Source organism: Gobius niger, assembly GCF_951799975.1.
Source record: "Gobius niger genome assembly, chromosome: 23".
In the NCBI taxonomy this organism is placed as follows: Eukaryota; Metazoa; Chordata; class Actinopteri; order Gobiiformes; family Gobiidae; genus Gobius; species Gobius niger.
The window spans coordinates 4424331-4449410 of record NC_136874.1 but is presented as its reverse complement, the minus strand read 5'-3'; the positions used below and the strand labels follow the sequence as shown (position 1 = coordinate 4449410).

The 25080-nt window shown below is 42.4% G+C and overlaps 1 protein-coding gene across 1 annotated transcript; it reads right to left on the bottom strand.

Moving 5' to 3' along the window:
* Positions 1-24780, bottom strand: kpnb3 (karyopherin (importin) beta 3). The gene is made up of 25 exons (XM_079582092.1): positions 24590-24780; positions 17576-17656; positions 16161-16353; positions 14247-14349; positions 14082-14178; positions 13912-14016; positions 13721-13843; positions 11869-11989; positions 11703-11790; positions 10308-10414; positions 10111-10235; positions 8490-8579; positions 8236-8409; positions 7920-8138; positions 7743-7826; positions 6698-6830; positions 6488-6609; positions 6313-6409; positions 5166-5450; positions 4713-4768; positions 4510-4632; positions 4226-4445; positions 2414-2642; positions 2201-2342; positions 1-256 (listed from the first exon to the last, which is right to left on the bottom strand). Exons 1-25 carry the CDS (start codon positions 24665-24667, stop codon positions 170-172), a joined length of 3282 nt encoding a protein of 1093 aa, XP_079438218.1. The 5' UTR covers positions 24668-24780; the 3' UTR covers positions 1-169.
* Positions 24781-25080: the final 300 nt, after the last annotated feature.

Below are 25080 nucleotides of genomic sequence, written 5' to 3'. Positions count from 1 at the left end.
CCCTCCCCCCGATTTAAAAAAGAAAACAAAAAGGTGCGTCGAAGTCCGTCCGAAATGAATCGCAGGATGTGGTTTTAGTCCCGGAGCAGCGGAGAAAAAGGGGGAGGTGGGTTTGTACGTCTGGGGTTAAGAGTTAGGAGGCGAGGGGTGAGGAGGCGGGAGGCGGGGATCAGGCGGTGTTCAGCAGGTCCTGGATGGCTTTCTGCTGCGTCTCGTTCAACGTGGAGACGCACTGTGTCCATAAACCGGCGGAAACCTGGGAAGGAAACGGAAAAAAAAAACACATTTAAATGGAGATTGGTTCATTGCTTTTTGCCCAAAACAACTGTCATTTTTACTTCACTTGTGGCACAAACTTTACATTTCAAACTGTAAAGATAAACTTAAAACAATTACTTCTGTTATGTGGAGATAGAAGTGGATAGAGTAAGTAAAATACTTAAAAAGAGGCTAGATGCAAGTTCGCCATTTTATGCTCACTACTGCCACCTCAGGTCATACGTGTAACTGCACCTTGAGGCAGTTTTGAACAGGTCTGAGCTCATTATGCACATTAGGACATGGCTGGAACATGTAGGGGAGGAACATTTTCACATTTTTAAACTGTGTAGTCCCTTTAAGAGTGACGTTACTTTAAAATAATTTCACTCAAGTAAATATTTGGGCCACGACTTTTTACTTGAGTACTGTGAGTAACGTAGCGTAAAAGTTTGATTTGTGCTTCAGTAGTGACATAAATGAGAAATAAAACGATAAACATAATTATTAAGAATGAAGTCAACAAAAGAAAAGCATATTTTGTAATCGATTATTTTCTCTATTAAACGTTTGGCTGTGAAGGGTGCAGGAAAATTGTATTTAAATTTTTTTCCCTCACGTCCTTAAGTGGCGTCGCTTGAGGACGTGAGGGAGTAAATTCAAACTGTTGGAGGCTCTAATTCTGCTTTCTGATTGGATGAGACACATTTATGAAATTTAAAAATGTACAACACACTACATACACCAAATATATATATATATAAAAAGTAGGTTTTAAAAAAATACTATTTTCATTACTAAAATAGTTGTTGACTATTTCAAAAATCGATCAGCTGTTTCAGCCCTAAAGAGTCGGAGTCGTACAGGAGTCGTCCATCTTCAATAACTGAGTACAGAAGACGACTCAAGAACCTTCACTGAAGATTAGTCACTTAAAGGGACTATACAGAGTTTAAAAATGTGAAAATTATGTATTTTCCTTCCACTACATGTTCCAGCCATGTCCTAATGTGTAGAATAAGCTCAGAGAATTTGTTAAAGTGACAGAGGCAGAGCTCTAAGAAGTATTTATCGAGAACTTGAGTTTCTGTTATATCTGCTGGTTTAACAACTTTTCACTTGTAGATAAAAATGTTCTGAACTAAGGCTTTATCCACACGAAGACAAAACGCTTCCGTTTTCAGAAACTTTCTTTGTAAGCACGAGGCCAGGTTAGTAAATGTGTGCGTCCACATGGGTCGACTCAGGTCTGTGAAAACGGTGCAGTTCATCCTCCAGGCCTGTGTGAGGCGCTGTGACGCTAATACAGATAAAACAACAAGATGTCGAGGGCGCAGTTTGAGAAACATGAACAGTGAAAATGAAACTGATCAAGGATTTTGGATCTACAGAGACGAAGAGGAGAGTTTATTCTTCAGACGTAACGGGACTAAAGCAGAAAAACCTGTCAGTGACTTTTACTGTCAGTCCAAACACACAGACTGACTCTGTTTTTCTACTTGTCACCTGTGGCTTCACAGATCCATGAGTCAAACTCATCATAAGGTCAGTGGATTATGGATCACAGACTCTGCAGCTGTGATGTCATCGTTTAAGTAAACATTGCGGAGACACTGGGCTCGTATGGACGATACACTGGACTGATCAAATATCTTTGTGTTTGGTCCTCAGCCTGACTTCATATGGACAGGGCCTTAGTGAGTTGCTCTAAAATCCTTGAGCTCAGCCGCCGCGCTCCAGGAAAGCCAACCCTCACTCAGCATCATCGAAATCATGAACTTTACTTCCTGCCTTCAGGACGTCGTTATGATGGAACTAAACCACTATTTGATATATTCAAAATAAAGATTTGGTAAGAAGGAAAACTCTTCAGACCAACACAGGACAATCACATCTTCCCTTTAGCTTTGTAACTAAGTAAAGCTCCTCAGAGGTTCCTGACCTGAACTTGTCGAATAACGTTGGCCAGTCTTTTGCTGCAGGCGTCTTCACATTTGATGGATTCGCTGGCCACGCCGTCCGCGATGATGAGGAAGATTTTGGGGAGGTTGGCGTTGTCCGGGCCCAGGACGATGGGGTTGTTACTGTGAAGACGAGGAGGTTAAAGCACAGGGCGTCTCTGAGGGTGTGTCCGCGCGCGGGACGGGGCGTTTACCTTTCGATGAGGTCGCACAGGAAGTCGAACGTGTGCACCGCCTCCTCCTTGTCCTCGTTGAGCGGCAGCCAGCTCAGCCAATGGGGGAGCACCTCGTTCACGCTCACCCACTCCGGCTGGAAGCGCATGACCTTCCCCACGGCCGAGATGCAGTTCTCTGTGGCGTTCACGTTCTCTTTGGAGCGAGAGTCCGGGGCCTGGATCACCCCCACCAGCCGCGGGATGGCCTCTGACGGGACAGACACAAGCAAACACAAGTCAGACCTCACCGTAGTCATAGTTACGATGCTACAGTAATACTACAGTGTGTGTCAGAGAACCAGGAAACTGAACTGAGGAGATACTCAGGGTTCATCTGCAATGTGAAGAAATGTGTGGAAAATGGGGAATCATTTAGGGGGAAAATGTGGCTAAAAATAAGGGGGGAAAAATGTTGTGGGAAAAATAAAAAGGGAAATATGGGAAATAGTAGTGATAAAAAAATTGGCAAAAACTGGGGAAAACAAAAGAAAATTGTGGCAAAAAAAAAACGATTGGAAGAAATGTATATATTAAAAAAAAAGAAAAGAAATCCTTCTATTTGAGCTGAAACAACCAAGTCCCAAGAGAAGATATTCAGGGTTCATCTGCAATGTGAAGAAATGTGAAGAAATGTGAGAAAAATGGGGAATAATTTGGGGAAAAAATGTGGCTAGAAAAAATGTGTTAATACATTTTGGGGGAAGGGGGGAAAAGGGCAAAAATTGGGGAAAAATAAGTTTAAAAAAAAGAAAAAAATAGACTGGAAGATATTGGAAAAAAATGGATAGGGGAAAACAAATCATTCTATTTGAGCTGAAACAACCCAGTCCTGTGCTTCAATGCTGTCCCTGGACCAACAGCATCAAAACTATTTTTTGTTTTCCCGGCACCTGCTTTAAAACTAGGGGTGGGAACCTCTGCGTACCTCACGATTCAATACATGGCTCACGATAATGATCATCTCACGATGCGCCGATACTGCGATAATCGATGCATTGCACAAAAATAACCTATGATACATCACGATTAAAAAAAATGCCACTTTTAACCTTTATTTTAAAACTACATATTATTCATCATTTACATTTTCCCTGACAGATCTATAGACCCATTTTCAGTGTGTAAGTGACTTCATTTACATTTAAACAACCACAATCCCACTGAAAAAGGAATAAATCAACCCCAAATTAATCTCATCATTTAAGTAAATTGTGTGACAGTGTTTGGTCCATTTGCTTAAAACCGTAGTGCTGCCCCCTGCTGTCCTGACTGAATACTTGATCATTATTGGCCTCTGACTCTGAAAACACTGCTGCCTCATTAATATGCGTGACGTCACTAAAAGTATTGATAACGGAATAGAAAGTATAGTATCGGTATCGTCCCGCAAAACATCACGATATATCGGAAAATCGATAGAAATATCTCATTAAACAAGAGCAGGTTTTTAAAAAGGAGTGTGACAATGTTAGGAAATAATGTAAGATTGTGGGATAAATGGAGCTGAACTAAACATGATCTGGAGCAAGAATTTAGAAACAAAGATGTGTCAAAACTCGTGTGGAAAAGTCTCAAATGAGGATCAGATACTCGTCAATATTGAGGCTCACATTTCACTTTTGGAAACGCCCCTTACCTCCGCACACCTTCTCTCTATCGTCTTTGCTCCTTGTGTATTTATCCAAATTCTCTACTTGCCCATGACCCATAATGCTTTGCGCCTTTGTGGGGCCTGTGGCTGTAGGTCCCACTAACCGAACTGTAGATATTTTACTCAAGTCTTCATCTCACCGGTGCAGAACTTGCAGTAGTTGGCTCCTCCGAACTGCGCCATGACCCCGACCCCGTACGCCGCCGCCTGCCGGACCTCGGGCACCGCGTCCGTGAGCGACTGCAGCATCGGCCCCAGGAAGTAGTCTGCGTATTTGAAGGAAGACGGGCTGCAGTGCTCCACCACGTCATCGAAGATACACAAGCCCCACTGCCGGTCGGCCCACGGCCGCTCCGCCCTCTGCAGGAACACAGATGTTAGAACATGAGGAGGAGGAGGCGCCCCCTGGTGGTCGGACACTCACCAGCAGCTCGATGATGAGCGGCAGCAGCTGCTCGAACCACGGCAGCACGTTCTCCTTGTGAGAGCTGAAGACCGAGTGCAGGATGTCCGACACTTTGGTCAAAATGTAAACGTCGTTCTCGTCCTGGAAACAAACGTCAGAGTCAAGGATTCAGATTTAAAAACAAAGAAAGTTTATAAAGGTAGATTTTTACAGCCGTTTACCTCGTCCTGTAACGACTCCTCCACCTGCTCGTCATAGTCTTCATCCTCCCGTTTGTCTGAGGAAACAAAAAGGTTAGAGTCGAACAGAATTAGATACTAAAGGCCAATGTCTCAATTTTAAACTTCCAATAATTACAAAGGCCGAAGGAAAAGTTTAGAAACATCTAATATGGAAATAAGCTCTATAGGACCCAGTGACTGATAATAATGATCATTTTTGTTTCATACATTTCCTTTTTAGATACGACTTGTGAAAGTGTAATGCGGTTAATAGGAAAAACTGGCTCCGCCCCCACTGGGTCCTGTGACATCACATTCTAGAACCTGCAACCTTTAACTTTGGAATCATTCATCTAATCACTTTTAACGCTCTTTAATTCCACACAGAAACCCTGGTCACTTCTCTGTGTTGTTTTCACTTGTTAGGGTAAAGCAGTTTCTCCGTCTCCTCACCTTGTCTGAGCCTCTGGTTTTTGAAATGCTCCTCCAGCTTCCCCTTGAGGATCCCCCCCAGCTCCTCGAACTGGGCCTTCTCCACGCAGCCGTCGCCCATCAGCTCGATGCACTTGGCGAAGGAGTGCATGATCTCCGACAGGACGTCCGAGTCCGGCTCCGTCCCGATGGCCTTGATGAGCGGGTCGCACATGAACTTCCACATGTCGGACAGGTACTGGGGCCCGCGCACCTGAGCGCACTCCAGCAGCAGCGGCATGGACTCAGCCGCCGCCACCCGCACACGTGAGGGGGGAGGAGTCAAGGACGACAGCCGTGTGCTCAGTTACACTTAATATACATGTTAGAACAATTAACCCCTTAACTCCCACCTGAACCGACAGCATTAATCCAGTTTGGCTTTACCCCAGTCCAAACGCTTCTGGAAAAAAGCTGTGAAAATCGCAACAATGATGGAAATGTGACAAAAAAGTGAGAAAACATTGACAAAAAAGTGACGAAAAATTTATGAAAAAGTGGTAAAAATGTCACAAGAAATTGACAAAAAATTTACAAAAAAATAAAACAAAAATGTGACCAAAAAATGACAAAAATGTAACAAAAAAGACAAAAAATTGATAAAAAATTAACAAAAAAAAATAAAAATGTGACAAAAAAAATTAAAAAAAGAAAATGTGACAAAATGTGACCAAAAAATTACAAAAATGTGATAAAAAATTGACAAAAAATTACAAAAAATTGACAAAAAATGTGACAAATGTGATAAAAAAATTGACGAAAAATGTATAAAAAGTGGCAAAAATGTCACAAGAAATTGACAAAAAAGTTACAAAAAGGAGTTGAATACCCAACAAAAAATGGAAAAAAAATCTGATGACGTGAGGAAAAAGATCCTCTCGGTTCAGGCGGGAGTTAAGAGGTTAAAGGGATACTTCAGGATTTTCGACATAGGGCTTCATTTCCTCGTTATCCAGAGTGTTGTTGATTGAGTTTAGTGGTGCTAGGCTAATGCTAGGCTAGTGCTAGGCTAGTGCTAGGCTAGTGCATGTCTATGGTAACTAGTAGCCTGCATTAAAAACCTCTTCAAAATCATGGCTCGCCCTCCACACGTTGCCATATCTGACAGTAAATGATGGTAAAAGGATATCATCGTGGAAGTAGAACTTGAGCAGCGGCACCATGAGTTTGGCCACTTCCTCTGCGTACTCCACAAAGCCCTCCTTCAGCTCTTTGGCGTAACACACCTGGAAAAACAAGGTACACAACACTCAGGACCATCTGTAAGTGTTGAGGTGATAAAACTCCTCGATAACTGCACGTACCAGCATCTGACAGGCCGTGGCCTTCTCCTCCAGCCCCGCCGTCTTGATGCCGAAGCTCTGCTGATCTCCCAGATTCACAAACTCCCAGCCGTCGTCTTCAGAGATGCTCTCCATGTCCTGGGCTGAGGGACAGAACGAGCACTTTGTAAAAACATCCATCTTCTTAATAATAACTGAGTAAAATGTTGAACTCCTGCATCAGTGACTTACTGTCCAACAGCGCCACCTCTGGTTTGATGGAGGCGGTCCTCATGAGCGGCCCCATCACCACAGGCAGGTACTGCTGAAACTCCTTCCCCAGGATCTTACACATGCGAGCCCAGGCCGAGATCATGTACGAGGTCTGGAACACACGGGAAAGAGGGACAAGCCTTTACTTACGGTTTACAATTAACTACTTTCTACAGGTTTAAAGACACACTTATGCATGTAAAATGTAAACTAAACCCAACAAGAGAGTTTTGAGCAAAGATTTCAGTACAATTTTAAGAGCATTCCCAGAAAACTTTAGTGAAGCCTGAATCAGTGTTTTGAACCATATTTATTGAATTTCTTTGGAACTTTTGGAGTCATAAGCAGAGGCGGGTAGTACTCAGTTGTATTTGAATAACTTTCTGAAAAGCACTTGAACTTCTTAGAGTAGTTTTAGTGGAAAAAGTAACAATTTTTACTCGGGTAAGAGTACAGATCCTTCATAATTTTCCTCGAGTAAATATTAAAGCTTCATCTTGATCCATAAAACAGACCTAGATCATCTCGTGCTCCTTATTCGTTGGAATTATTTGTTTTTATTGACATTTTCTTTGAATATTCTTTGTAAATGCCATGATTTCCACATGATTTTATGTTTTGTTTCACAATTTATGAGCTTCATTGGCTTTTTCGCTCAGTTACAACACTCGCGTAACATTTTCTCATACATACTTTTTAACTTTTACTTGAGTAAACTTATTTCGGCTGCTCTGCCCTCTGATAAGTCAATCTGTGTCATTATTTCCAAACAAATGTAAATGAACTCCCTGCTGGAATCAAGTTTAATCCTTTTTCCTCGCCGGTCAGAACTCTGTATATTTGAACTTGGGAGTGACCAGTGTGTTCAGAGCACAAAGTTTAGAGGCCGGTCATCACTGAGTTGTGTTTTTAAATCTACTCAGACAAGCTTTCCACACTCTGACTCGACTGCTGTTTTCATTTGCATCTGTGTTTCTTTACTGATGCTTTTACTGGACAAAACATAATATCTGAATCTTTTCACCTGTGGGTCGTCGTCCTCCAGGTCGTTGAAGTCTGTCTGGGTTTTGAGAAGCAGCGTCATCACGGCGGCAGCGTCAGACATGAACTAAAGAGTGAAGAGTTTCTCAAGTTATTCCATAAATAAACCCTGAGCAGATATCAGCAGTTCCTTCAGGTTGAGTTTGACTTGATTCCTCACCTTCTCCTTGCCCACGGCGAGCCCGATGAGGCTGATGCACTCGATGGTCTTCCCCCTCAGCAGACGCAGCTCCTTCTGCACGGCGTTCTCCACGATGTTCTTCAGCGACGGCATGAACAGGTCGTAATACGGCACGAACTTCTCCTCCGCCGTGTCGGCCACGGACGCGATGGACGTCACCACCTGCTCCAGCACCAGCTTCGTGCCCTTCTGGATCAGCTGCAGGAGAGAGAGGGGGGGGGAGAGGGTTACGGGGCTGAAGTGTGTGGAAACCTCTCATGGCTCCTGCTGACTGTTTTTACTGCTGCTTCCTCACCTCCTGGAGCTTGGCCTGCATGATGGCGCACAGGTGCTGCACCAGACTGTCCAGGTACGGGACGAGCAGTGACTTGGGACAGTCCTCGGTGAAGTTGATGAGCGCGGCGGCGGCGTGGGCCTGGACTCGGGGGTTCCCCTGGTCCTTCATGGTCTCCAGCAGCGCCACGATCACCTGCAGACACAGCAGCATCAGCATCAGGGTGAGGAGACGTTTAAAGAGACTCAGACGGGACTGAAATGATCCGTCTGTACCTTATCGTGGAATTTCTTCTGGAAAGTGGGAGCGAAGTCTGTGGCCATCTGACCGATGGCGTTACAGGCGGCGTACCGGACACGAGGATGCTACAGGGAGACAGAACATGAACTAAACAATGACAGCAGTTTAACCTCTTAACTCCCACCAGAACAGACCCCACTGTCTCCAGTTTGGCTTTACCCTAATCAAACAGATTCTTGGGAAAAAAAGCACCAAAAATGTGACAAAAATGCAACAAAAAAGTGACAAAAAGCTCAACCAAAAAGTAACAAAAATTCAACAAAAATGTCACAAATATGAAAAAAAAAAAGGAAAAAGAAAAAAAAAACATACAAAAGGTGACACAACAGCAACAACGCGAGGAAAAAGGTCAGTTTTGTGGGTCTTAGCTTTCAAATGAGGTGTTACACAGCCAAAAGGGGACAGAATTCATTAGGTTTCGGCGGGTGGTAAGAGGTTAATAATACAGAGGCGCAGGGATATAATTCTAGACATCTACCACTTATCTCATCACACAGACTGCACGATTTCACGCTCTGTCTTTTATTTTACCCCCCACACTTTGTGAAGAATGGAGGTCCCATTATTCAGGCTAAATCCAGTCACGTAAAGAATGACTGGGGGAACAAAACTAGTGACGATCTTGAGAGCGAACACACTCCACCAGTCTTTTACAGATGCTGACGTCTGAGAAATGCAGCAGCTGGACAGAGGCGAAACCCTGACCCCAAATCAGCAAAGATCAGCCTCTCTGTGTGAGATCCAGATTGGTCAACAGTGTCATGTGATCACTGTGGGCTCAACAGTTCAGAGCAGCAGGAAAAACGTATTTATCGTTCTCTCAAGTGGGAATTTAAAGTTGGCGACTAGAAGAAGCGAGTGATATTTCCAGTGGATTTAATAAGGAGATGTCAGCCCCACGACGGAGGAGAGAAGTAGCTGAAGCTTAAACAGAGCCGTAAAAAGTTGTTCTTGTGAGCTTTTTGTGATACTGTTGTGCAGTTTGGTGGGGTCTTTGTGGGGATGTGGCCATTAGTCATTTGTGCCGAGGGCTGGGAACGGATTCATTTTTTTCAATACAGATTTAAAATAATGCAAATTTATTCCTTTCGCTTCCATTGAAATTTGTATATTTGTATCATTTTTTTGAGGTAAATTAACCAAGAAACATCCTTTGACTACAAAGGGCAGGAAAAAAAAATAAAAAATCTTTCTCCATTTCCCCACAACCCTTTTGTTTTCCGGAACGTTTTTCACAATTTTGCCCAATTATTTTTCAAAATGTTTCCACGTTTCCGTAAATGTTTCTCCAATTTTTTCCCCCCACAATTTCTTTTTCTCAAGTTTTAAAGATCAACAGCATGAAAACTGGATCTAAAGATATTTTTTTCTATACCATTTATTGTTAAACTTAAAAATTATCCCACAATCTGGAAAATAGTATTGTGTAGTGTCTCAGCTCAAGAACGAGGCCTGGAGAAACATTCTTACCAGGACAGAAATGTTAAAGTAGAAAAGTCACTTAAAAAGTCAAAGCTCAAAGGGGGGCAGGACGTGTAAAAAGCTGCACATGTTTTTACAGACTTCATATTGGTGAACTTTAAACTTTGCTCGTACCGGGTCGGCGCAGAACCTCAGCACGGCCAGCACGATCTCGTTCAGAATGGTCTCCATCTGCTGGTGACATCCCTCCCCGATGGCGGACAGAGCCATGAGCCCCGCGTGCCGGTACTTCCAGTCGGCTAAAGGCACAAACAGAGCCAGGTAAGAGGAGGCGGAGGAGGGTAAAGGTCACGGCGGCGTGTGGGACGTACGGTTCGAGAGCATCTGCATGATGTGTTGTTTGATGATGGGCAAAATGATCTTTCCTCCGAGGCCACAGGCGATTCTGTCCAGGGCGCTCTCGCCAGCTACAGCATTACTGAGGGAAACACAGAGAAATGAGAAAATCATCAGGCTACAGGGCGAGTACAGGGAGAGCAAGTCAAACAACGCCATTTTAATGCCTTAATACTGCCACAAATGCAAAAAAAAGGGGAATGAGGGAAAAAACTTTTGCAGCGGTGCCCAAAATGCGGTACTACCTCTCACATTGACAGAGGTCGATGCACGATTATAGCCTCAGAAATGAACATTTTCCAGTGAAACAAAGCTGCGTTCAGCTTCCAAGTCCAATTAAGGTGTGGGGAGTTCAATGCAGGGAAACATTCAAGGTTTTACTACCAGTTTGTGGCCCTGAACGCGATATAAACTTTATTATGTGACTCTTGATGAAGAAATGTAGGTTTAAAGCAGAACTAAGTAACTCATGCCCCTAGAGGCCATAAGTGCAAGAGCAGGTGTCGTAGTAAGTTACGGTTTATTACTCATTAATTGTCCGTGAGAGTAAATACTACAGTGACAGAAGACAAAGGGAGAGAGGGATAGTGTTCATCCAATTACCATTTTGAAATTATTTACAGCCAAGTTTGAGTGAAAAAATTGTTTAAGTGGTGCTAGCCCACAGTTAGCTTTGCCAGTTACCTTGTTAGCTTCTTGTTTATTAATCTATTGTATTGCACCTCCAACCCGCTGGTATTCACAATGCAATTGTGGTTTTCTGGCCAGAGACACCAGGGGAAGATTAACACCTGTATTACCCCCAGAGGGAATACGGACAGGATTTACTAAAAAGGTAAACAAGTTACTTAGATTGACTTTATTTGCCATTTTATTTCTATTAAACTGGCATTAAAGCGGAGTCTTTTTCCTCTGAATATTTTATGTTGAGTCAATAGAGTTCAGGATTGTGTCGGGGTCTCCATTTCCCTCGGACGACAAGCCACAACCCCAAAAGGTTTTTAATTCATCCTATATCGTATAAAATATTGTACTTTTCATGCAGGTTTTTATTGAACAAGCCATAGATCTGCCTTTCAGACTAAAATGATTAAAACAACACAGTAACATTCATCAGGTGGTGTTTCCAGGCAGTTTCAGTTGGAATATATTAAAAAAAGGTTCACTGGATGAGGCACGAGACCCATTTTTTTGTAGTTTCCAAGCTAACGGTCTATGAAAATGTTTAAAAGCCGCCCCCAAAGTGGCGTGTCTTTACAGCAACGTTATAGTTACATTCAATCCAACACCATCAACATTTAGAAACAGACATTTTTAAAACACAATGACACTTTATTGTAGAAACCCAGTACTGAATGTCTGTTTCGTACCTGTCAAAGTCGTCGTCTTCGAGCTCGTCCGCCTGCGCCCACTCGTCGTCCTCCTCCAGATCCACCATCATGGCCAACATCTGGGGCACTGAAACACACAGCCCGGGCATCAGGACCCACTCGCCTCACACACACACACACACACACATGAGCCCTGGTCTCTCACCGCTCTGAGCCACCAGCGCCTGGTGCTTCCTCAACATGGCCGCCGCCGTCTCCGACAGCGTCACGATCACCTCCAGAGCCAGCTGCCTCTGCATGTTCGTCAGGTTCGTGTCCGCGCAGAGCTGCCACAAAACAATACACCGTTTTAAACTATTCAGGCAGAACTAATTCATCTGTAGTTTGTACAATTATGCAAATCCACTTTTTAAACAACTCCTGAGGTCATACGTATCCATGAAATACTTCCCTCTTCTAAAGTAATTACTTAAGAACGGTATTTGTAAGAAAAAGGACAATGTTGCAGTAAAATAAACCTAAAATTCTCCCAAGGAAACACATTTGACTGAAAAATAAAGCTTTCCTAAAAAAAAATTTTCAATTTCCCCCTTTTTTCAATCTGAAATAGTTTCAAGTACCCCCTGCTCGGTCCTCGAGTAACCCCAGGGATCCCCGTACCCCTGGTTGGGAAACACCGTTTTAGATTATATGTTGCTACGTCACATGTGCAGCTACGAAACTGAACTAAATCCACACCAGCGATGAGACGAGTTTGTAGTGGGATAAAAAAAAAACTGAACTAAAACACAAACGTTGGCTGCCCTCACCTGAAAAATTGGGGGAAATTTGGGGCAAAATTGAGGAAAAATGTGGAAAAAATATGCATAAAATTTACAAAAAACTAGAGAAAAAATGTTGCTAAATTTGGGGCAAAAATGTGGAAAAAATTGGGGAAAATTTGGAAAGAAATATATAAATAAAATGTACAAAAACAAGTGAAAAATTGGGGTGAATTTGGGCAAAATTTAGGAAAATTGTGGAAAAAATATGGATAGTTTTTTCTTTTCTTTTTAGTGGAAAAATTGGGGGAAATTTGGGGCAAAAATTTGGGAAAATGGATAAAATTTACAAAAACAAGTGGAAAAATTGGGGTATATTTAGGGAAATGTGGGGCAAAAATGGAAAAAATAATAATTAAAAAACAACTTTTGGGAAACATGACAAAGCTCTCCCAAGGAAACACATTTGACTGAAAAATACAGCTTTTCCTATAAAAAATATTTTCAATTTCCCCCTTTTTTTCAATCTGAAATAGTTTCAAGTACCCCCTGCTAGGCCCCCCGAGTACCCCCAGGGATGCCCGAACCCCTGGTTGGGAATCACTGTTATAGATTATATGTTGCTACCAGTGATGAGACGAGTTTGCAGTGGGATTAAAAAAAAAACTGAACTAAAACACAAACGTTGGCTGCCCTCACCTGAAAAATTGGGGGAAATTTGGGGCAAAATTGAGGAAAAAATTGGAAAAAATATGGATAAAATTTACAAAAAACTAGAGAAAAAATGTTGCTAAATTTGGGGCAAAAATGTACAAATGTACAAAAACAAGTGAAAAATTGGGGTGAATTTGGGGCAAAATTGAGGAAAATTGTGGAAAAATATGGGTAGTTTTTTTCTTTTTCTTTTTAGTGAAAAAATTGAGGGAAATTTGGGGCAAAAATTGGGAAAAATGTGGAAAAAATATGGATAAAATTTACAAAAACAAGTGGAAAAATTGGGGTAAATTTAGGGAAATGTGGGGCAAAAATGGGGGAAAAAAAATTAAAAAACATTTTTTGGGAAACATAACAAAACTGGTTAAACCAAAAAAAAATTCTCCCAAGGCAACACATTTGACTGAGAAATAGAGCTTTTCCGATAAAAATTATTTTCAATTTCCCCCTTTTTTTAATCTGAACTAGTTTCAAGTACCCCCTGCTTGGTCCTCGAGTTCCCCCAGGGATCCCCGTACCCCTGGTTGGGAATCACTTATAGAATATATGTTGCTACTAAAGCACAAACATGGCCGCCCTCACCTTCAGGCTGAGCTGGAGCGTGGCCTCCAGGTTCGGTCGCAGATATTTGGGCGCCGTGTCCCCGATTTCCACTAACGACTTGAGAACGGAGTCGTCGCCTTGGTAACACGAGTCGTTCACGGACTGAGGACGAAAAACATTCCCTTTAGAAGTGAAAACCGGCTTTGTGGTTTTGTCCGGAACATCCTTACCTGTAGGATCCCTGGTAACAGATCTGCAAAGTGTTTGAAAAGAACAGTGTTTCCTTCATTGGCCAGAACAAACGAGGCAGCAGCTCGAGACGCCAGCATTCGGATCTGAAACAGAAGACCATGATTAACTCACTCTGTATAAAAATGATCTGAGTGACTGAGATCTTTACCTGTGGGTTGGCCTGGTCCTGCATGCACTGAACCAGCATCCTTTTGATCACGTCTAGATAATGCTGCTGTTGGTTGCCGAAGATTCCCGGGAAGTTCCTATAAAAACAGTAAACAGTTAGCTTTATTTACATACAAGATGATGAGGATTATGTGAAAGAAATTACCAGAATATGTGCAAAGCGGCTTCTCTCAAACTGACGTTGTCCGAATTGACTGAATCGAACAGAAACTTGAGCACCTCCGGCCACTGGTTGTTGCCGTCGTCGTCTGAAGAGAAAAGGAAACTTGTTTTAATGGAATACTAGTGAGGAAGAGAGACTGTGCTTCAGGAAAACTATATGGATCCCTTCAGAGGAGCAGCCTCTGGAGGAGGAGGAGGGAAAGGAAGAGAAGTAAAGGAGGAGAAGGAGGAAAGGAGAAAGGAAAAGGGGAAGGAAAAGAAAAAAGATGGAGAGAACAAAAAGATGAAGTAGAAGGAGGATGAGAAGGAGAAAGAAGAATGAAAAGGAAGAGAAGGGGCAAAAAGTAGATGGAGGAGAAGGAGAAGTAGGAAAAGGGGGAAAAAGAAAAAAGATGGGAGGAGGAGGAAGAGGTGGTGGAGGAAAAGGTAGGAAAAAGAAAAAAGATGAAGACGGAGAAGAAAAGTAGAAGGGAGGTGGAGAAGGAGAAGAAAGGAGGAGAAGGAGAAGGATGAAAAGGAGAAAAAAAAGATGGGAGAAGGAGTAGGTGGAGGAGAAGGAGGAAAAGGAGAAGGAATAGAAGAAGAAGAATTAAAAGGAGGAAAGGAGAAGAAGGGTATAGAGGACAGGAGAGTAGGGCTGTCACGGTATGAAAATTTTACCTCACGGTTATTGTGACCAAAATGATCACGGTTTTCGGTTTTATCGCGGTATTTTATTTAATGTGTGTTAATATGTTGAGAAAGCATTGATCGTCCTGCACAAACTGGAATCGTTTCAAAAAAGTTTAACTGTGCTTGTTACATAAAAAAATACAGACAAAGCCTTTTCCCATCAAAGCAAAGGAACTATAACGATGTGTTGATGTTTCGAGGGTGTTACATAAACTATTTATAGCGTCAGAAACGAAGATAAACCGTCTGTATCAGGAAAACTGTTGTTGTCATTCCAGTGAGCTTTCACTTTGCAGATTTGGGAAAATACCATCATTATTAAATTCATAAAACTGCGGCGAGAGTGAATCTGCTACCGGGAGCCCCGTAATGCATTGTGCCATCGTGCGGAGGTATCCGGACATGGCTTATGCTGGCGGTGGCGCTGCAGCCGCACTATGGGGCGACTCGTTACATTCTCCTTCAACCCAACCCCACATCAGCATTTCAGCTAAAGCGCTAACGTTAGCTTACTGCTATAGAGCTGTGGGAGACGGTCACGCAGGAGAGTCAGAGTTTCGAAGTATTGCTGCATTTGCTGACACTTTTTCCTTCACGCTCCGCAAACTGAACTCTGAGGCTGATCCTGCGCTGTCGTGTCGGACATGATTCCAGCTTCGAGAAAGTTTTGTTTGGGTTGCAAACAACAAAGTGCGCATGTGCGGAAGCTGCAGCAGATGAGACGGTGGCTGGTGAGGCTCACCGTGCCGACACCGCGGGCGCGGTTATTCACCGAGATAATAATAAAAACACAAAACAAGACGGTCATTTTCAACGTCAACATTTTTACCGGGGTTTACCGCTACACCGGTTACAGTGACATCCCTACAGGAGAGGGATGAAAAAAATAAACTTTATTTAAACCGCAGCTTTCACAGATAAAATGAGAAAGTGCTTCACAGTGAAACCAGTGCAAATGCTGCGTCTGTGGCCTGTACGTGATGGAACAGCCGCCCCGTCACCGTCACATTTACAAAACTCAAAACTCAAAGTGCGGCTTAAAGCAAAACAGTCTTGTGACCATGAAGTGTTTAACATTTCTGTTCCTGTTACATAGATGACTGTGTTCTGCCTCGGGATTGTGGCTGTAAAACAGTCTTGTGATGTTCATTAATGTTCACCGTCCTCATCAAACACAGAAATGAAATACTTTTAAAGGTACAGTATAGATGAGTGGACCCCTCACCGATGAGGTTCCTGGAGAGCTCGGCGGCGATGTCACAGGCCTTCTTGCGGATGTTGGGGGAGGTTTCGTGGGTGATGGCCGTGAGCAGCTCCGTCTTTATGGCCATCTGCATCTCCACCGTCAGGCCCGGGAACACCTCCTCAAAGGACGAGGACAGGAGGCGCCGCAGCAGCACCGCCGCCATCTGTCGAACCTGCGGGACAGACCACGGGTCAGTTATACAGGAGGGGGAACACGAGTCACCAAAAATGGAGAGGACAGGGGCAGTAACATGTTTAAAATGGGGCAAAAGACAAACAAATGACGAGGCTGGGGACCGTTAAGAAAAAAAAAAAGATAAAATGTACAAAAATGGGGAAAATTTGGGGGAAAATGGGGGAAATATTTTGGAAAAATTTGGATAAAATTAACAAAAACAAGTGGAAAAATGTGGGTGAATTTGGGGCAAAAATTGGGGAAAATGTGGAAAAAATATGGATGAAATTTACATCCATATTTGGGGTAAATTTGGGGAAAAATTGGGATTTTTTTTTGAAAAATATGGAAAAAATTTACAAAAACAAGTGGAAAAATTGGGGTAAATTTGGGGGGAAATGAGGGACATTTTTTGGAAAAATTGGGGAAACATTTTGGAAAAATATGGATAAAATTTACAAAAACAAGTTGAAACATGTGGGTAAATTTGGGGCAAAAAATGGGGAAAATGTGGAAAAAACATGGATAAAACTCACAAAAACAAGTGAAAAAATTTGGGTAAATGTGGGGCAAAAATGGGGGAAAAAATGTAAAAAAACAATTTTTGGGAAACATGACAAAACTGGTTAAACAAAAAAAATTAAAACTAGAAAAAGTGCTTTTGCCCTTTAGTATCTAAAGGAACTTTCTTGGTTTTTTCACTTCAAACAAATGACACACATGCATGAGAAAAATGGAAGGAATGAATTAACATTATTATTATGTTTTCTGGTTCATAAAAGGTATGGGAAAATGTATCGTTCAGGTATCGGTATCGAAAACCAAGTATCGCTAAAGTACCAGTATGGTGTGGTCAAAACCCTGCACTTGTTTGAGCCCTAAATTTCACGGCGCGTTTTCACCTGGCCGTCTATAAAAAGCCGTGATGCGAGCGGCGGGTCCCTGCTCCAGTTCAGAGAAAGCTAAAAATATCAAAAGAACTCCAGAATCGTAAACAGCTGCGGGGAAGTCTGGGAAACCATGACTGGCTAATGAGCTCTGGCTAAAAGTGAGAGACGTACTGCGAATTCTGACAGAAGAAGAAGAAAGTGTAGGACTGTCTTACTTGTACTTGAGTAATATTGAAACTGAAATCAACACAGTTCCCCGACATGACCTTCCTTCTCCTCCTTACATCACCTCATGAAGCTGAAGGCCATGTCTGGGTGGAGAAGACTCACCTCCTCTGCAGCCGACACATCTCTAATGGCCTGCAGCAGGAACGTGATCTTGTTGGCCCCGGGGATGGTGTCGTACGTCTCCTGTGGAAGAAAAGGGAGGACAGATTAGGTCACGTTTTGGAAAAGCCTCGCCCGCCTTCCCTTAGAGGAACAATCTCAGGAGCTTCAGACGCAGCCAGGAATGTGGAGCAGACATTTTAAACATGTCAGCGATGCCACAGCTGTACGTAACACGACACGGAGGCCGGAGGGACACTTCCACTCTGACAAAATCAAGTACGAGGGCTGGGTACTTTTAATACCAGTACTTTAACGATACAGATACTTTATCCAATATATGTCACCAATAAACAGAAAACTGAATACTGTGTGGAAGATCGGGTTCATCTCCAGTGTCAATGTGTGAAAAATGAGAAATAATTAAAGGGAAAAATTGGGTAAAAAAAATATTAAAATTGGGTAAAAAAAAATAAGAAAAAAAAGGAACCAGTTGGCATAAATTGGAAAAAATAAACAAAAGAATAAAATGTGTAAAAATAAAATATATTATTTGAGCTGAAACACCCATGTCACTTCTTCACTTTAATGCTGTCCCTGGACCAACAGCATAAAAACTTGGATCTAAAAACATTTCTTCCCCCGATACTTTTATTTTTCCGATACCAGCAGAACCGATACCAGACTGGTCCGGTTTAAGCCAGGTTGTATTTTTTCCTCTGTCATTTATATCATAAGAACTATCCTGTGTTTGTTTTCTATCCAAGTTTAAGTTTTTTCTTTCAGTATACACTACAACTACATTGACAAAAAAAAAAAACTTTAAAAGTGACCGCAGCTGACGCCCCATAACAGGGGTAGGCAACGTCAGGCCCAGGGGCCAAATCCGGCCCTCTAGCATAGCAGCTCTGGCCCACAAGATGACTTTGAGAAAAAACTTTAACTACTCAAATCAAATCAAAGGCCTGTTCTTGAAAAAAAGTGTCAATATAGCAACGAAACGAGGATGAAAACACAACAAAAACACAACAATGTGGAAAAAAACGGCAGCAACGCCACAAAAAAGGTTCCTCTGGCCTATAGGCTGTAAGCTCCAGAGGCTTTCTGATTTGAGTAAAGCTGAACTGAAGAAAATGTGCTTGGTGAAGGCGTGGGGGGGAAGAGGTTCAAGCACTCAAAAATGTGAAACATCAAGTCAAATCCTTCACATTTCTTTGCAGAACAGTCACTTAAGTCATAATGACGTGCAAAGGCATTTGTTGAAAGCTCTACATCGGGCAACCATTGTGGGGTTCACCTACCCCTGCCCTACAGGCCGGCTGTGTAGGGCCTCATTTGAAAGCTCAGACCTACAAAATGGTTCTTTTTTCCTTGCGTTGTTTCCACGTTATCGTCATTTTCTTGTTTTTTTGCCATCGCTTTGTGTCCCAAGTTCTCAGTTCAGGTGAGGGTTTCATTGTCCGCACATTAACCTTGTTCTTTGATCGCAGCCTGTGAATGTTCTATCTCCAGTTTGAGATCAATACTCGTATCTTATCCTGAGTAATTGTCCAGCTCTAACTTTATCATAGCAATAAAAATCATTCACACAAACTCCTGATAAGGATTCCTCAAAAACAGCTTACACATAATGGAAAACCAAGTATGAGAGGGAAACCAATCGACATTTGTTTTTAGAATTCAAAACTCAGTCTATTCCATCCAGTTCTCACAGATCAATGTGTATTATTTTCTATTGAACATTGTTTTCTGTATCCAAGCAATTGAAATACCTAAAATCAATTGGAACAGGGAGCTGCTGCTGTCCAGGAAACAGACGGCGCTCATGGAAAGAGTTCAATAAACAGTCCACACACACACTCATATGCCTTTATTACAGGTCCAGAAACGTTTAGAAAATTAACACTTCACTTTCTCTTCTTTTGGAAACGATAAATGCATGGACTTTATTTGTTCTACTTCTCTGTAAATCTGGAATTCACTTCAAAGTCTCGTCCTCTGGGAGTGAAACGGCCCGGACACTTTCGGTTTGTCTCCAAGAGGAGGCGAGCAGGAAAAAGCTTCCAACGCTTTTGAAATGCGTTTAAAGCAGCAGCAGGAGTTTATCAGCATAACAAAGGAGACCACACGGACAAGAGGGGGAGAGGGCGGACGCTTCTGCTTTAACCACAGCCTCTCAGGCCAGGTTTGCATAAAACAATATAAAAAGGTAAAGTTTTCTTATGAATTAGCTCCATCCAGTTTGGAATTAGTTGTGAAAATGTGTTGACTTTTTGGAGAAGAATTGCAAAACTCCCTGGACTTTTTGCTCCAGTTATTCTCAAGAGCAAGAGAATAACTGAGAGCCAATTAAAATCTAAAAAATCACAGCAATGGTTCAGACGGCGTCTCTGGAATCGCCCATATATGGTCATGTTTGAAACAGTTATGGGGGAAAACAATTGAGAAAAATCTAAACTTTCTCTAATTATTCAAAAATTACCGTAACAAATGCTGAATTATGAATATAGTTTCTACTGAATAAAGATACAAAGACATGGAGAGGAGCAAAGTGGTTCAACAGCCCATAAATACATAAATAATGGAGAATGCTAGCATGACGCTTCATGTTGGCATCGAGCTAATGCTAACGGCTAGCTACAACTGCCGTTTTTCGCTTCTACTGAACAATCTAGAAAATGGATAGAAAATATCCATATGGGCCGGATTTACACTCGACTTTATTTATGTGATAAATAAGTTTATATTACACCAGGAAATGGCTAAAAAGAGTGGAAAATTCTTTTTAGCCATAGATGCATAAATAACGTAGTCTGGCTAACCCCAGACTAAAATCACAAGTGATATTTAGTCTGGGGACACCAATTCATTTTCTCGTAGGAGAGGTGTGGTTTACGATCGTCCATAGTCGTTTATTGGGCGATACGAATGTCTATCATGCGTCTGCAGTAGCCACAGCCAATCGTATCATCGTATGAGATGACGTATGACGTACCCGCTGTAAACTTTCGAGCTAAATTATTTAGAACAAGGTCTAAAGCTTGATCGAAAAATAGCGCCGCGTCTGCTGCTGTCACGTTGGATCCGTAAATAAACTTTTTTTTAAAATCCGTAAATAAACTACAAGCTTCCGTATATCGAATAGCTCGTCATCATCTTGCCGTCCCTCCTCGTTCTGTGATTGGTTCCTAAATCCACGTGAAAATTTCAGCCATGGTCCCCAGGCTGTTGTGCAGTTCCAAATGATTCGAGCGCACACAGCAGCATGATGTTAGCCAGGTTATAAATAACAGAGAATGCTAACACGATGCTTCATGTTGGCATCGTGCTAATGCTAACGTCTAGCTACAACTGCCGTTTTTCACTTCTACTGAACAATCTGCTGTGAGAAAATATCCATATGGGCCCGATTTAGACTTGACTTTATTTATGTGTGATAAATAAGTTCATATTCCACCAGAAAATGGCTAAAAAGAGTGGAAATTTATGTTTCCCAAAAGATTCTACTTTCCCCCATAGCGAAGCCACGCCCCCTTCTATAACACGATGCTTTAACTTGTGCATGAATGAAAACATAGAAAGATGGGTGCTTTAACTGTCATAATAAATCCAGTATCTCCTACGAATGAGTCACATGTCGACCTCACTTTGCTTTGGTTGTCATGGTTTGGAGAAGTAACAAAACAAAGTAACTACAAGTAAAAAGTAATATTTTTTTTGAAAGAAATCAGCCGAAAGCGTCCTGAAAATCGTTGCCAAGGAGGTTTACTCAAAGTCTGATAGAGCTCGCAAACAGTCATTCACAAATCAGCGTCTTATAAAACAATAACACGTGGGATTAATGTGGCATTTGTGGAGGTGAATCATCCCTGTATAACCCACACCTAACCCGGTGAATAAACCCTGGAGGCTCAGCTGAATGAAGTGGATTCCATTGAGCTTAGAGTCACCAGAGCTGCAGACAGCGACGTTTTGTCAAGAGAAGCGCTGACTGGAGTGGGAGAGGGGGAAGCTCGGACTATGATGTCATTAGTAGGATGTAAAGCATTATGTTGGAGCTTCAGACTAGACACTGTATAGATAGTCGGGAACATCCATTAGTTAGAAGAAGAGGTGTTTTCATTCATCTGCATGGAAGAACAGTTGTGAGAGACTTAGATGCCCCCATAAGAATAATAAGTAGTCATGATAAATACTATACCGTCTTATTGTACGATAAATGACAATGAAAATACATTTTTGGGCTCCATATTTATCATCTGTTCATTTATTAGCCTTTATTCCCACTTTTTTCCTAATGTTATACTTTATTTCTACCCAAAGTTAGTTGTGTTTTGTAAGAGAAAGTACTTTTAACTTTCATCGCAATAGTGTCTTGCCTCAATATAGCGACTTTCAAATTGTGTTATCGTGACAGGCCTACTTTACCCCTACTTTACATTAACCTGGACATTTTCTCCAGTTCGGCTTTACCCAAATCTACAAGCAAAACAACAAACACGCCTCAAAAGATAAAAAAAAAGTGACAAAAACGCCACAAAAGAGCAATGAAAAGAAACGTCGAAAAAGATTTGCGATGACACGGCAACAACTCAAGAAAAAAGATCCTTCTAGAGGAGTTTTGTAGGTCTTGGCTTTCAAATCAGGTGTTTTATTGGCCTATAGAGTTCGGGAATGTGATGTCATATCGCTAAGCATTATGGGATTAGCAGCAATTGTAAACTATGATTTTAAAAGTTAAAATATTGGAGTTATTGTATTTACCAGCAGTAACTCAGCAGCTAACGGAGTTGTTCCACAGCTTTTTTCTCCATTTTTTATACTGTTTTTAACTAATGTTAGTCTATGGAAATGTATGCCAAACGCTGCAAAGATGGCGGATCTCCTATACATTTGCTAAACTCAACGGAGAGTGACTGAACCTACTTATTTCTCAGACTCATGAGCCAAAAATGCTAAAGCTATAAATGTAATATTTACTTTAAGTCACTACTTCCGGGGTTAGCGTAGCTGCTGCGCCGTTAGCATTTGTCTCCGCTAACCCGGATGTACCGATTTTGGCAAATACTACTTTTATAGCAGTAGGTTCAGCATTTCTGGCAAATTTCTCGATAAATTAGTCTGTTCAGTAACTCTGTTGATTGTGGAGTTTTTTGTAGTTTCTCGCACATCTGTGAACCCGGAAGTAGAGCTGTGACGTCACCACTTGCACGTGTATAGACTGTAAACATTTAGATTTGGGTAAAGATGAACCGGAGAAGATCTACTCAGTTAAGTCAGGGGTTAAGAGGTTAATAATCTCAAGTCAAAGTATAAGCAATACTTCTAACAGCCAAAGTACTACTAATATGGTAGCATGCTAACCGTATAGCAAAAATAATGCATTAATGCTAGCCCTAGCCCAATTCGTTCCAAATTAAATAGAGTTCGGGAATGTGATGTCATATCGCTAAGCATCATGGGATTATGGGCAGCCATTGTAAACTAATGGAGATTTTAAAAGTTGCAATACTGGAGTTATTGTTCACATTAAAACACTTGGAGACCACAGTGTGTTACATGTATTTACCAGCAGTATCTCAGCAGTTAACCGAGTCGTTCCACTGGTTTGTTCTCCACTTTTTATACTGTTTTTTAGCTAATGTTAGTCTATGGAAATGTATGCCAACAGCTGCAAAGATGGCGGATCTCCATGGTAACTGTGTACATTCCCTAACTCTATACCATTACATAACTAGTACTAGCACCTGGATAAACCTTCCTCGACACAAAAAACACAGATGTTCCCCTCACACAACTGACCACAAAGAAGAGAAACCATGAACCAAAACTGTCAACAAGTCTGGGCGCTAAACTCGCCCTGAAACTGACCATACAACTCCAAACTAGCATCGCTGCCTGATTTGTAACAGGTTAGCGGTCTGCCATATTGGTAACGGCAACACTGCTGGGACAAACGTCAATAAAGTGCCAATCTGATCACTTTAAAATGACTATAAATAGCAAGTACGACAGCAAATCAAAGTCGAATAGTCATTACAAGTCTGTTTTTGAGATAGTAAAGTAATATCACGATTGGAGGGGAAAGAATCTCTGTTTGCCTCAATGTTCAAAGATACCCCTCGTGTTTTTAGTTTAAGGCTGGTTTTACGTACACCCCGAATGACTTTTTGGTTTATCTTCCATATTCCGTGGATAAGAACATCCTTTATTTGATTATTATGAAGTAAAGCGACGTAATTTGTCCTAAAATGATCGGTGTATGGGGCGATACAGATCAGGCAGCGCCAGGCCGTTTAGCGCCGTGCTACTTCCTGCCTAGCCCAGTCAGCTGGTGAATCAAACGGCTCCGCTGGGTCGATTATCGGCTTAAACGAGGCTAAATTACTCGGCACGGCGGTTGTACGTGGTCAAACTGCGTCCCTGTCGTAATTTGGACGTGAAAATGTAAAAAGTAGCGCTTAAACGGCATAACTACGCAACATGGAAGCTGTAGTTAGCGGCTTCTCTCCGCGAACGGGACTTTAAATCACAGGCATTCGGTCCGGGTGGTCATGGTTGAGAGAGGATGCAACGTTACGCCGTTTCTGACAATAAATATCAGTGTAATCGCAGAAATGTTAAAGTTATTGTTTAGATTAAGGCTATACGTCAATAGGTGTGTGATTGAACGCTTTATAACACGTTTAGCTACGTTATGACTTGATTGATTGTGCACGAGTTGTGGCAGCAACACCAGATTGGCCACCATTTCCCCCCCATACGAGAGATTATAATATAAATACACACCAAGCCTCATCTCAGGGCTTATTAACAGTGACGTACTTCTTATTATAACAGTTTGGAGTTTATAATTGAACAACTAGTCGAGTGACGTGCGAGGTGAAGACCCTCCCGGAGCGAAATGCCTTGTAGTTGGCGCGTGCCCTGTTCACCAATACACGTGGGCTATCGAGCAGCTTCACGATTACCGACACGATCGGCTCACGCGCCACGACAACAACCGGAGTCACCCACCTCCGATTGCTTCCTGATGGTGTTGTCCGGGCTCATCAGGTTGCCCAGGAGGAGGTAGAACTGCTGCTGCTCCGCCATTGCGACTCAAGATCCAAAGAGGGAACAGCCCGGGTGGTGGGGGGGGGGAAATCACAGGCGAAATGAGCGCACCCCGGTCGGCTGCAGCTCACCACTCGCTTCGGTCACCACAAAGCTTCCCCGCGCTCTGATTGGTCGAGTTTATCGGCTCCACCCGGCGCTGATTGGCGTACAGGGGGGAAGTGGGCGGGGCTTACGGGGGTTAGGGAAGCGCGACGGCTCCCATTGGAGGAGAAAGGCGCAGAAAGTGAGTGCGGGGCAGTGATTGGCGCGAGGTGAAAAGGGAAAACGCGGGAAATTACTATGCGCGGATCTGCGCCGCTGGTTCACAACAACAATACGATGATGAAATGCGTCGTAGTGGTGATAAAACCTGGTCATCGGTTTAGTGTGAGTTTAGTTTCTTGACCTAC